Raw genomic sequence first — 12,744 nt, forward strand, 5'->3', positions numbered from 1 at the left:
TAATGTGTGCAAGCCTGGGCTCAGACTGACCCCAAAGAACACTGATGATGCTTACAAAGTGTGTTCAGGACAATGAAAACATAAATCATGTTAATTTATTGTTGTTTCTATCCCTTTAAAATGGAAATATGTAAATGACCTCTGTTCTGATTGGCTGAGCCTCATTCGGAAATTAGTACGAGGTGAAACACTCCTTATATGTCCAGTGTGAGTTGGCGGAGCTAAACCGCTGTAGGCTCAATAGGCAGATACTCATAAATACATTGTTTTTTGTGACATTACAAAAACTGTTAAATCTACTGTGGCTTATTGTTTAGGTGACAGCACTGGTGTTGTTTAGCATCACGAAGACATTTCAAAACCTGTTTATTATTCAAAAATAGCCGAGGGAAGCTGGTGGTAGGTTATTGTGTTAGATGAGTAACACAACAGAGCCTCAGATGAGCTGAAGAGCTAAAACTACAGCTAACACTGGACGCTGATGGAGACTCGTCGTCTTCTACAGGTGTTTTACCTCTTCAGTGGACGATGTGCCAACATGTTAGTCTGTTAGAGGAACATATGTAAACTTTCAGAGCTGACTATCAGCCTTTTTAGCAATAAAAGCTGCTCTATCTCTGCCACAAACACGCTGACGTTCAGGCGCTCAGCATATCAGACTACAACACATACTTTCTCAAAAATACATTTTACTGAATTATTGTTCTGTATATTTTCTCTGTCTTCCTCTGATGAAACACAACAAAGTCACTGCAGAATTTGAATACTGGCACCTCAAATGTTTAAGAGTATTTGCCAGTTATCTGTAGTATGTAAACAAACATCCACAAACATCTTTTTTCAGTTCAATGTTAGCAGATAAAGTGACTAACATCCTGTCTTGTTCCGTCCTTGTCTTTCTCTGTTTTAGCCTTGGTTTTCTTGTTTCCCAGTGCCATGTGTTTTGTGTTTACATCTGCCATGTGTCTTAGCTGTTGTTTTGATCTGTCTACTCCCTGGTCTCGGGCCCTTGTCATCTGCTCCACCTGTCTGTAGGAATTCACGTGGCTTTTACGTCAATCCAGCTCGACTTTCGTCATAATTTCGCGCTGCTGAGACTCAAACATTTGGGGTGATATTTCTGTACAAAAATTAGAAGAGACTCATCTAAACCCTCCGTGTTTGAAGAGATTTCTAAAGAAATGTCCGAATGCGGCCGCAGGAGAACGAGGCTGCAGCTTCAAAGAACAGTTAAAAGTCTGAAAGCAAAGTTTAAAGAATCCGAGGACGCGAACCAAAGAAGTGACCGCGCCCTTTTTACGGCTCGAACACATTCTGGGTGATGAGCCCAGCTGTCAGTCAGTGAAGCTTCATGATGGCTCCTGTGATGCTGGTGAAGATGAAGCTGATCCTCCGGGAGCGACTGGCGTTCGTTGGCGGTCGTGATTGTTTACCTCTGGATGAGCCGTGAAGCAGCGTGACGCTCTGATCTTTAGCGCATGTGGGTCAGTTTAGGAGCTGATCTGTTCAGACTGATGTCGCATACAGATCACATTTAAAAGATAATCTTTTAAAAAGTTTTTAAGGGGACAGTACATGACCACACAGAGTGGAGAAAGGATTAACCAAATTTTTTAAAAATCTAAACAACCGACATGGGCAAGATTACGTCAGTTACAGGTTCTGAATGTCGGTTACTTTTCAATTAATCACCCAGCCCTAATCCCCGCCCTCTGATTAGTCCCAGGTGTTTCTTGTTTCCCCCTCAGTGTAATTACACCCCCATGTTTGCTCAGACCCTTCGTCTTGCATTGTCTGTTACTCTGTTGCTGTTGCCTGTTTTTACTGGTCTTGTTGTTAAGTTTTGTTTCTAGTTAAATTCGGTTTTCTCCTCTGCTTTGCTGCATCGTGGACTTGCCTGGTCTACAAACCTCCGTTACTCTGCTTCTAAACTCTGGACTGGAAAAAAAAGCAACTCACACTTGCATCCAGCCTCATCGCCTCCTACGTTACACTGACAATACTTAAAACATGGCAATAAAACTACAGTGATAGGATTTTTCATCGTACGCTTCAATAAAACAAACCACAGCTGGAAAAGCAGGAGGTCTGAGTGTCTGAGCCACACATTTGGAGAAAACACAGCTGCTTTTGAGGGACTGGAAAATGTAAACTGATTACAGTCATAAGAATAACAAATTACCCACTATTAAACCAGTTCACTGAGTACTCTATCAATATTTCATCACTCTTACTAAAGGGAAATTCCACCTTTTTTTTTAATTTCAACATAATTTAAGGGTTAAGGTGTAAACGAAGTGATTCAGAGTGGTTTGGTGTGAAACGCTCCGTTCTAGAGAAACATATTGAGCCAGAATTGTTCACAGTGGTGGTGATAGGAACCAGACGTCCACCTCTAAAAGCTCCCTCACAGAAAGTTACTACATGAAATGGTTATGAATTCACTGCCTGATGACTGAGACACTGTTTTATGATAGTTTAGAGAAGATTTTGGCCTTAAACTCATGGTGGAGGGATACATGCTGAGGCAAAATAGTCCCCAAAGAAAACTTATTATTTCAGATTTTCCACTATTTTCCATCATCAACATTCCATATAAACTCAGAAGACTCGTGTCGGTTCACTGGTGGTTCTGGACAGTAAATAAAATGTCTATATTATATTTCCTTTCAACAGGAAAATGAGCGAACATGTATACAAACTGTGTGACATGAGATGAATTTTTTTATTTTTCACATACATGTATTTCTTAACGGAACCGTGTCAGACAGAACTGACCTGAGTTAGGATGTAACTTCTTTGGGCTTCGTCCATCTGCACCAGGCTCGCGTTGATGTAGTCGTTCTCTGTGTTTCCCAGCTTCACCCGACTGTGATCGACTGAAACATTCCAACAAACACAAACAGGCCGGTTTAGACAGACAGACAGACAGACAGACAGACAGACAGACAGACAGACAGACAGACAGACAATCACACACATTTACACACAGCACAAAAGACATCTGTTCATGTCATGCAAGAGGAAGAATCCAGCCAAGTTTCAAGTTTATTAAAAGATCAAAACACTACGCAAAACATACAACAATGAACAAAGAAAACATGAAGCAAACACAGGGAAAAAAACTGCACAAGACCAGATAAAGGAGGAAGAAAAACATGAGGGCACAGGAATCATACTGGCCTACTTCGCTATCCGTCCGTGTGCCAGCTTACATCTCGTCTATGATCTCTATAAATAATCAGACTCGCTTTAGTGACTGGATCACCCGTCAGGTACCGAGAGTTTTTACTGAACTGGGAAAATCTGCTTTTAGCACCACTGAGCTGGAATTCACTACAGGAGTCTCTAAAACTCGCTCACTGGAGTCACTCAGTCATTTTAAACTTTTAGTCTCTAACCACCTTCAGACAGACCGTAACTGTTTTAGTTGAGTTTAACTTTTCCTTTCTCTTTTTATTTAATTTTATTATTATTTTCTCACTGTTTTATTTGATGCTAATTGTTTTACTCTTCTATTCTAGTAAATAATTTCATTTTTCTAAAATGAAACACTATTTTAGTGTTCTTATTGCTTATTTTCCACGTTGGTTCTTTTACGTTTTCATTTGTTTTAGTTGATAAATTTCAACGGCGATCAAAAAGTTGACGCGAATGACATGACAATATGTGGCTCGAAAAACAATGTTTATAATTTTATGATGTCCTGCAAATTAAAAACAGTTAAACTCACTGAAAGCAGGCTCATTTTACACCCTGTGTTCGGTGTACACCTTCTTAAACAGGTGCACCACTAAAATACTTAGCGTGCCTGCGTGCACAAAGGATTACAGGTGATGGAAGACTGTGAAGGATCCTCTGGTGACGTCCTTGAAAACTGCATTTCTCAGCTGTTTTCAGAGATTCCTTCTAATCGGAACAGTCTTGGAATATGCAGCCTAGTTTTTGTAATGCAGCTGGAACGCAGATTAGAAACACCAGTGAAGGGATAAGACTGCAGTGTAGAAAAAGGAACCGGGAGGCCGGCGCCCAAGGACGGAACCGGGAGGCGTGCAAAGGAGAAGCACTGAATTTGGTAAGCTGGCACTGAAGAGGCCAAAGGAGGGAACCGGGAGGCCGGCGCCCGAGGAGGGAACCTGAGGATTGACGACCCAGGAGGGAACCTGAGGACTGACGACCCAGGAGGGAACCTGAGGACTGACGACCCAGGAGGGAACCTGAGGACTGGTGGGAACAGGGTAGCCAGTGCCCAAAGAAGGAACTAGGGAGCCAGCAAAGGAGGAGGGAACCAGGTGGCTGGCAAAGAAGGAGGGAACCCGGGGGCCGGCAAAAGAGGAGGGAACTGGAAGGCCAGCATTGAAGCAATTTAGGAAGCTGGCACTGAAGGGGCCACATGTGCAGCAGCAATGTCCCTGGGGCGCAGTTACATCCTCAGGTAGAGGCACGGGAACTGAAGCGGCCGTGCCTTCAGTGGTTGGGGTGGTGCCGTGTTGTCGCAGGTTGGGAGATGGGGTCCACCTGGCAACAAGCACTGGAGCATTGACCCCACAGCCCCCACACGCACCCATTGCTCATTCAGCAATCAGCAGCATTCCTTCAGTTTAGCATCGCTCTCTGAGAAGAGCTGCTCCTGAAGGGCAAACAAACTCACTACATCCATTTTGAGCGCTCTGATCTTCTGTCACACAGGAGGAGCGTTGAAGCAGGACGCAGACTCGAGTTTAAAGTTTATCACAAGGATAAAACAAAACAAAACCAACAAAAATACTACAGCACGGAGCACGGCCAACACAGGGAAAACAACACAAGACATGCCAAAGCACAGAAGACAATAACATCATTGTGACACGTACACAAATGCAGCTTATGAGTCAACAGTGCATGCGAGACACAGAGAGAGATGCATGAACACCAAAGGTCACCATTCCAGTAAAAACAAAAGGCGGTTACTCACACGGACTGACATCTCTGTATCTGTTGCGGTTGCGGTTCTCTGGATATTTTGCCACCTTGAAAGGGCATTCCTGAGACTGGTTGCGTATTTCCTAAAGGGAAAGAAATGCACATTGAGGTTTAACGGTAACAGCTTCATCTGCTGATGCAGTGCATGACTAAATCACCCATAAGGAAGAAAACAAGAACGCAGTGTGAGAACGTGACAGGAGTTTTCCTTAAAGGATTACCTCGGCATTTTTCAGCCTAATCTCTACCTGCTTCACCTGTCGCGTACGGACGACTAAAACAAAGTTGACTTCTATTAATAGAAATAACAGAAAACTCACCCAAAACTATTCAGTTATGTAAATAAACACTTGAAATGCATTGTCTATACAACATGCAGGGATAGACCATGCCCAGCGGTCGGCAACATCCGTTTCTTTTACTGTCCTGTTGTGGCTCCACAGCAGAATCAGGTTTGTAGGTAATAATAAAATAATCCTCCTTTACAGTAAAATAAAGCTCTGCTGATCGTTCAACACAGTTTAACAATAAATGGTCTTTAACTCTGGAGTTAATGTAGAACTGCTAATTCACCCTTTAACCCTGAAGATCAGCGCAGACTGCTGGTCACCATAGCAACGCAGACAACAGTCTCGCCTCGTTAGTAGCTAACGAAACGGCAAAGAGAGAGATTTAATGGACTTATTTGCGTTTATAATCACTCCAGCTGGTTTCCTGATATGTTAAATCTGCAACGAGAAACTGACAAACACTAAAAAGTCACAAGGCTGAAGTCACTTCTCATTCGCCAGCGTCTTGTTTGAATTTTCCCATTCCGCCTTAAATAATACAGCAGTTCTGGCACCTCAGGCCACATTTAAGGTGTAACAGGAAAATTCGAACGAGCAGCTGGCAAATAAGAACTTTTGAGGAAAAGTTTCCTGTCGGAGATGCGAGAAAAGCGGCTATAAATGGTCATAAAGTGTTGTGGCTCTCAAGGCGGACTGATTTTTGTTGAAAGGACAAAATGGCTCTTCTTAACTTTTGTTTTGCGACCCCTGACTATGGATATTGACTGGAGCCACAACATTTCACATTTTGGCTGCTAAAAACGCTGAGAGAGCACTTGCCTGCATTGGACACAGAATTAACTGCGCCAAATCAGATTCTGTCATAATTTGTTAGCTGCAGCCACAGTGACAGCTGACATAATGGTGAATGTGGTGAAACTGTCCTCTTGGCATCACAGACGCCATTCCATTAGCTGAGTTCTGCTAATATCACCCTCTGAAACAGGCTTTTAAATACAATAAGGTGCTGATTAAGCTGGCGTTACACTGAGAGGCTCACCCTGCAGTAAACAGCGTCACCACGATCACCACGATCACCACAATGGAAATGTTCTTATTAATAATAAATCATTTTAATTAATAATTAAAATAACTTTTAATAATACTTATATAACTCCTGACCAGCTGTGGCACTGAAGCATGATTATTAATCATTAATACAATGTGCCTTATTCATCAGTTATATTTCACCATTCGCATCTGACTCAAAATAATGATAATAGTAATAACTTTATTTTATTCAATTATTCTTTATAATAATTGTATCTATCCAGCTAGCTAAATTGTCTATCTATCCATCTATACAAACATTAAGCCATCTATCTAGATAAACTGTCTATCGATCTATCTATGCATTCATCCATCTATCCACCCATCTATCTAGCTAAACTGTGTATCCATCTATCTATTCATCCATCCATCTATGCATCCATCCACCCATCTATCGAGCTAAACTGTCTATTCATCCATCTATCTATTCGTCCATCCATCCATTCATTCATCTATCTATCTATCCCTCTATCTATCTATCCCTCTATCCATCCATCTATGCATTAATCATCTATCTGTCTATGCACCCATCCACCTACCTACCTAGCTATCCAGCTAGCTACATTGTCTATCTATTCATTCATCCATCCATCTATACATCAATCCATCTATTTATCTATGCATCCATCCATCTACCTACCTAGCTATCCAGCTAGCTCCATTGTCTATCTATCTATTCATTAATCCATCTATCCATTCATTCATCTATCTAGCCATCCATCTATCTATCCGTCCATCTACCTCCCTACCTACCTAGCTATCCAGCTAGCTACATTGTCTACCTATGTATTCATCCATCCATCCATCCATGCCTCCATCCACCCAAGCGTCCATCTATCTACCTACCTTCAGCAAACTGCTGTGCAACAATGAAACGAGTGGAGATTGGGGTGCAGTGATTCGGCTACTATGCGTGAAAACAAGCGGCCACAATTACTTTATTTACATACCATATTCAAGGGGCAGCCCCAAAGTGCCCTCATTTACATACAATTTACATAAAGAACATCCAAATTCGTGCAGATGTTCTCACAGCTGACAAAACAAATGTTTTTATCAGCTCATGAGCCAGTGTTTGTCCCTGTAGGTGCAGTTTATGGTTAAGCAGGACATGCACTGCCACCCCCCCCCACCACCACCACCATCGATCAGAGCTTAAATATATTCATAGTGGTAAAATTACAACAGTTGAAAAGAAAATGTGAAATGAAGAAAATACTGTAGCTTTCAGATGGTAGAGTGAAGTGACTGTGCAGGCTGTTTATAGGGTCGAGTGAAGTGACTGTAGTGTAATCACTGTCATAAAACACTGGCTGCCAGTGTGATAACACTGCAGTATATGCTCTTCTACTCTACTGATAAGCCGTTATGTATTTTAATGAGGAGGCTATTTACTGTATCAGCAGGACAAAACAAGAGTCCTTCAATGAAACAAACAGTTGCACATTTGTTTGTGTAGTAAACAGAAGTATATCAGCTTTAACACATGGGTCACTGTGTGTGAAATTATTACCATTATCTCAATTTTATCGATTTTTACTGTTATTGCTGATAGAGTGGATCTTACTGACGATAACTCTGCTTATTTCACCGCAAAATCTGGCACTTTGAAGGCCGTTATGATATTACGCTGAAATTTACACAGATTACGCTCCCACCAGATTCATCCATTCATCCATCTATTCATCTGTCCATCCATCTATCCATCCATTCATCCATCCATCTATCTACCTAGCCATAGAGCTAGCTACATTGCCTATCTATACATACATTTATCCATCTATCTAGTTAAATTGTCTCTTTCTATCTATCTATCCATCCATCTATTCATCCATTAATCCATCTATTCATCCATCTATTCATCCATCTATTCATCCAACTATCCCTCCATCTATTCGTCCATCCATTCATCTATTCATCCATCAATCCATCTATTCATCCATCTGTCAATCTATCCATCCATCTATTCATCTACCAAGCTATAGAGCTAGATGATTGCCTATCTATACATACATTTATCCAGCTATCTAGTTAAATTGTCTCTTTCTATCTATCTATCCATCCATCAATCCATCCATCCATTCATCCAACTATCCCTCCATCTATTCGTCCATCTATTCATACATCCATTCATCTATTCATCAATCTATCGATCCATCTATTCATCCATCCTTCATCCACCAATCCATCTGTTCATCCATCTGTCAATCAATTCATCCATTCATCCATCTATTCATCTACCTAGCTATAGAGCTAGATGATTGCCTATCTATACATACATTTATTCATCTATCTAGCTAAATTGTCTATCTATCTATTCATCCATCTATCCATCCATCTATTCATTCATCTACCCATCCATTTGAAGGCCGTTAAGGTATTATGCTCAAATGTTTACGCACTCTCACCAGATGCAAATTTGCCAAACATGAAATTGTGCATTAAAGATGATTCTGCTAACTGCCAGAGAAATTTGCGTGCCCTCATTTTTTGACTGCATTTGACTCTCTGCAACTTGAATAAGCACCACTGTATATATGATCAACGTTTCTATTATTGTGGCCACAAGACTCATTGGCATTACGGCCCAAGTGCACAGCCTTATCACGAATTTAAAACTACAAGTCTAACAATATAGATACCAACTGCACATCACAGATGCAGCAGGTTGTGTATTGCTTTAACATGAGTCTGCTGGAGCGTGCCTTAGTAATCACTTCAGATCAGTGGGGAAGAATTTAGCTAAATAAACAAATGAATAAACAAACAAACTCTCTGCTTTGTAAAACAAATCTTAGAGCTCATCTTCTAACCATAAACTAATGACCACCCTGAGCAGCCTGAGCAGGTTCCTAAAATAGCAGCAGCAACTTACTGGAAATTCCAGCGAACTGTATGATATTCAGAAGGTCTGTTTGACCAGATACGTGTACAACCAACCTCATATTTAGCCGTCACCAATATAATACCAATGTCTGGGCCTCGGGGAGGATTATTTACGGCTTGACCAGCTTGATCAGTGACTTCTGTGGGCCCGAATTATCTCCGAAAAGACTTGGATCATTAGCTAACGACGCAAACAGGAAATTCTCTGAGCACTTCATTAAGTACAACCCCTGTTTCAACACACATTGTCCATTTTTTCGGCTCCACTGACCATATAGTTTCACTTTGTAGTTCTACAGTTACAGACTGTAGTCCATCTGTTTCTCTGCATGCTTGTTATCCTGTTCTTCAATGGTCAGGACCCCCATGGACCCTCACAGAGCAGGTCCTATTTGGGTGGTGGGTCATTCTCAGCACTGCAGTAACACTGACGTGGTGGTGGTGTGAGTGGATCAGACACAGCAGTGCTGCTGGAGTTTTTAAACACCTCAGTGTCTCTGTTGGACTGAGAACCAAGAATATCCAGCCAACAGCGTCCTGTGGGCAGCGTCCTGTGACCACTGATGAAGGACTAGAGGATGACCAACACAAACTGTGCAGCTGCAGATGAGCTATCGTCTCTGACTTTACATCTACAAGGTGGACTGACAAGGTAGGGGTGTCTAATAGAGTGGACAGTGAGTGGACACTGTTAAAAAACTCCAGCAACACTGCTGTGTCTGATCCACTCGCACCAGCACAACACACACTAACACACCACCACCACGTCAGTGTTACTGCAGTGCTGAGAATGATCCACCGCCCAAACAGCACCTGCTCTGTGAGGGCCCTGATTATTGAAGAACAGGTTGACGAAGTATCAGAGAAACAGATGGACTACAGTCTGTAACTGTAGAACTACAAAGTGCTCCTATATGGTCAGTAGAGCTGATAAGATGGACAATGAGCATAGAAACAAGGTCTATGGTCATACTGTCCACCTCTAACACTAATGTCTGGGCTTTGGGGAGGATGATCGATCACTGGATCAGTGTTTCTGGCTCCAGGCCTACAAATTATTCCTGTATTTCACCTCAACTGCACAGTTTGGTGTTGTCCTACATCTGAGTCCCATCACTGACTAATGATGAAGTCTTTCTGGAGATGAATCAGTCCAAACCTGTACCGCAGCGCTGGAGCTGGAAAACACCAGCTACATTAGATAATGTCACTCACAGGCAACTACGCTGCTCCTTTTTTGGAGCTTGACTACATAAAATATGCCAAATATGCCCAAATTAGACTCAGCGTGTCCAACACATCCAATTCAGTGCGGACAGACTGTCAGTTTACAGCACTACAAACTTCACTCTATACACTTAGCCTTAGCTTAGCCTAGCCTGGTAACACAATAACACAGATTTTAGGTTTTAATATAAATTCTGAACAGCTCCTAACGCCAACTAGCACCTCCAGTTGCCCACAGTTTAGGACTGAATTTCATTTTTTGGCTAAAATGTTTAAAAAACATTAAATTCGCGTAACGGCTTCTGTTAGCAACAGGCTACCTCGTCTAGCTTGGGTTACCGTTAACTTCTCCAACTTCGTTTTTCTGATCGATTTGCGGACAAAATGCCTCAAATTTAGATCTTGGTTGGGTATTAAAGTCATGTAATGCATATACATGAGCACTTATATGCTCCAGTAATCCTACAAAATAGCACGAAGCTGAAATCAGCTTCTTGCTCGAATTTCCCCGTTCCACCTTAAATTGTGCCGCAGCTGCGCCGTCTGCCTACATTCGGCCTCAGGCGCCAGAATATAACCGCCGCGCTGTTTAAGGTGGAACGGGAAAAATTCAAACAAGAAGCTGGCGAGTTAGGAAACCAGTTTCAGGAGCAGAAGTACCAGCAAACATAAGCCTCGTGTTTAGGTTTGTGGGTGCTAAATATTTCACTAAGGTGTAAATAAATCAACGGGGTGATGCCTGACTGTCTTTAGATAGCTTACCAGCACATTTACTTCATTTCCATAGGTTAAAACGCCTTTTTAAAATAGGTAACAAGCTGTTTTTATTAATTATGCGGATTTTTCACTAACTAAAGCTCGACTCTTCAGCTTAATCACTGTTTATTACAATGCGATGGAACTGTATTGGAGTATGCGAAAAAAAGAGGAGCAAATCTAAGACGAAACTGAATTCAGCTTCGAATTTTCCCGTTCCACCTTAAATGGTGCAGCAGTTGCGTTCTGGCGGCTCAGGCGCTAGAAGCAACTGCTGCGCCATTTAAGGTGGAACGGGAAAATTCGAACAAGAAGCTGGGGAATAAATCTCGGACTGCTGAACGTCTAAGCTGAATGTTTTAAAAAGTGTCGACACTAAGTGTAACACGGTTAGTTAATCAGTGAGACGACTAGTTGATGAGTTAGTTTGTCTGGTTAGTAAACAGAGAGACGTTAGTTTGGCTGGTTTACCAGGTAGAGGTTCTGCCACCGGCCTTCTGAGTCAATGTCCTCAAACTCGTGGTCCATTTCTGCCTTCTGTCACTGTCTCGTCCGGTTTAAACGAAAATACATAACACTACAACAAAGGGGCGGTCATTTCTGTCTCCTCCGCTAATCCATGAACATAAAAAAATAAAAACATAAAATAAACACACACACACACACTCTCTCCCTCTCTCGCTCCCTCTCCCTCTCTCTCACTCTCTCACACACACTCCGTCCGGTTCGCTCGCGTTTGACATCTAACACTGAACTGCGCAGCGCAGCGGCGCCCGGTTTGCGCAGATCAGGGATCAGCTGTTAAAACAGAAAATAAAAGTAAAGCTCAAATTAAACATAAACACTGACTTGACCTCTAACACTGAAGATGTTGTTATAAACTGAAAAAAGTCGTCGTTATAAACTGAAAAAAAAGTTAAAAAAATATTTTAGTTATTGGTTTTGAAAATAAGTATGAGGACCTGAAGCCCAACAGACGAGTAAAATTGAAACTATAAATCAATACATTAAAAATGAAACTATGGTGAAGACAAACTGGAGTATATTTTTCTAAAAGTGAAAGCAAAGAAAAAAACAATCAAACAAATCTTAAATACAGTTGTTTAATGTTTTGTAAATGAAAAAAAATACTGGAAAAAAGTGGCTGTGTTTTAAACAGATTAAGAGTAAATAAAATAAAACAAAATGAAATAAAATAAACACTTCTATATACCGCTTTATCATCAATTTTTGTTTTCAGTTTTCTGTTATTGGTCCTCCCGCCCAGCAGGCGGCACTTTAAGATTTCTGACCTGCGGAAGAAAAAATATCCAGTAAAAGGGAACGTAAATGAATGTATGTTTAATGTAAATACAAAGTGATAGCGTGAACAAAACTATTAAAATTAAAAAATATAAAGTGTACATATAAAAGCAAAGTGTGATAGAAATTGGTCGTTTTAAAGTGTAAAACCCAACGTACATATAAAGAATAATATAAATGCAGTGTGAAAATAATAATGAAAAAATATAAGAAATAATTCCGAGGGGGACTT

At 41.2% G+C, this 12,744-nt stretch overlaps 1 protein-coding gene across 2 annotated transcripts in view; it reads right to left on the reverse strand.

Annotated features, from left to right (window-relative positions):
* Window positions 1–11,951, reverse strand: part of ptpn2b (protein tyrosine phosphatase non-receptor type 2b) — a 42,736-nt gene extending 30,785 nt beyond the window's left edge. Inside the window, exons 1-3 of one of the 2 annotated variants that reach the window (XM_036565907.1) lie at window positions 11,682–11,951; window positions 4,955–5,045; window positions 2,779–2,879 (exon numbers count right to left, since the gene is read on the reverse strand). In XM_036565907.1, the coding sequence (XP_036421800.1) occupies window positions 2,779–2,879; window positions 4,955–5,045; window positions 11,682–11,738 (249 nt within the window). In that variant the 5' untranslated portion in view covers window positions 11,739–11,951. The remainder of the gene's footprint in view (window positions 1–2,778; window positions 2,880–4,954; window positions 5,046–11,681) is intronic. The other variant, XM_036565906.1, reaches the window with a different exon arrangement.
* Window positions 11,952–12,744: the final 793 nt, after the last annotated feature.

This window comes from Colossoma macropomum, unplaced genomic scaffold, assembly GCF_904425465.1.
Source record: "Colossoma macropomum unplaced genomic scaffold, Colossoma_macropomum, whole genome shotgun sequence".
NCBI classification, from domain to species: Eukaryota; Metazoa; Chordata; class Actinopteri; order Characiformes; family Serrasalmidae; genus Colossoma; species Colossoma macropomum.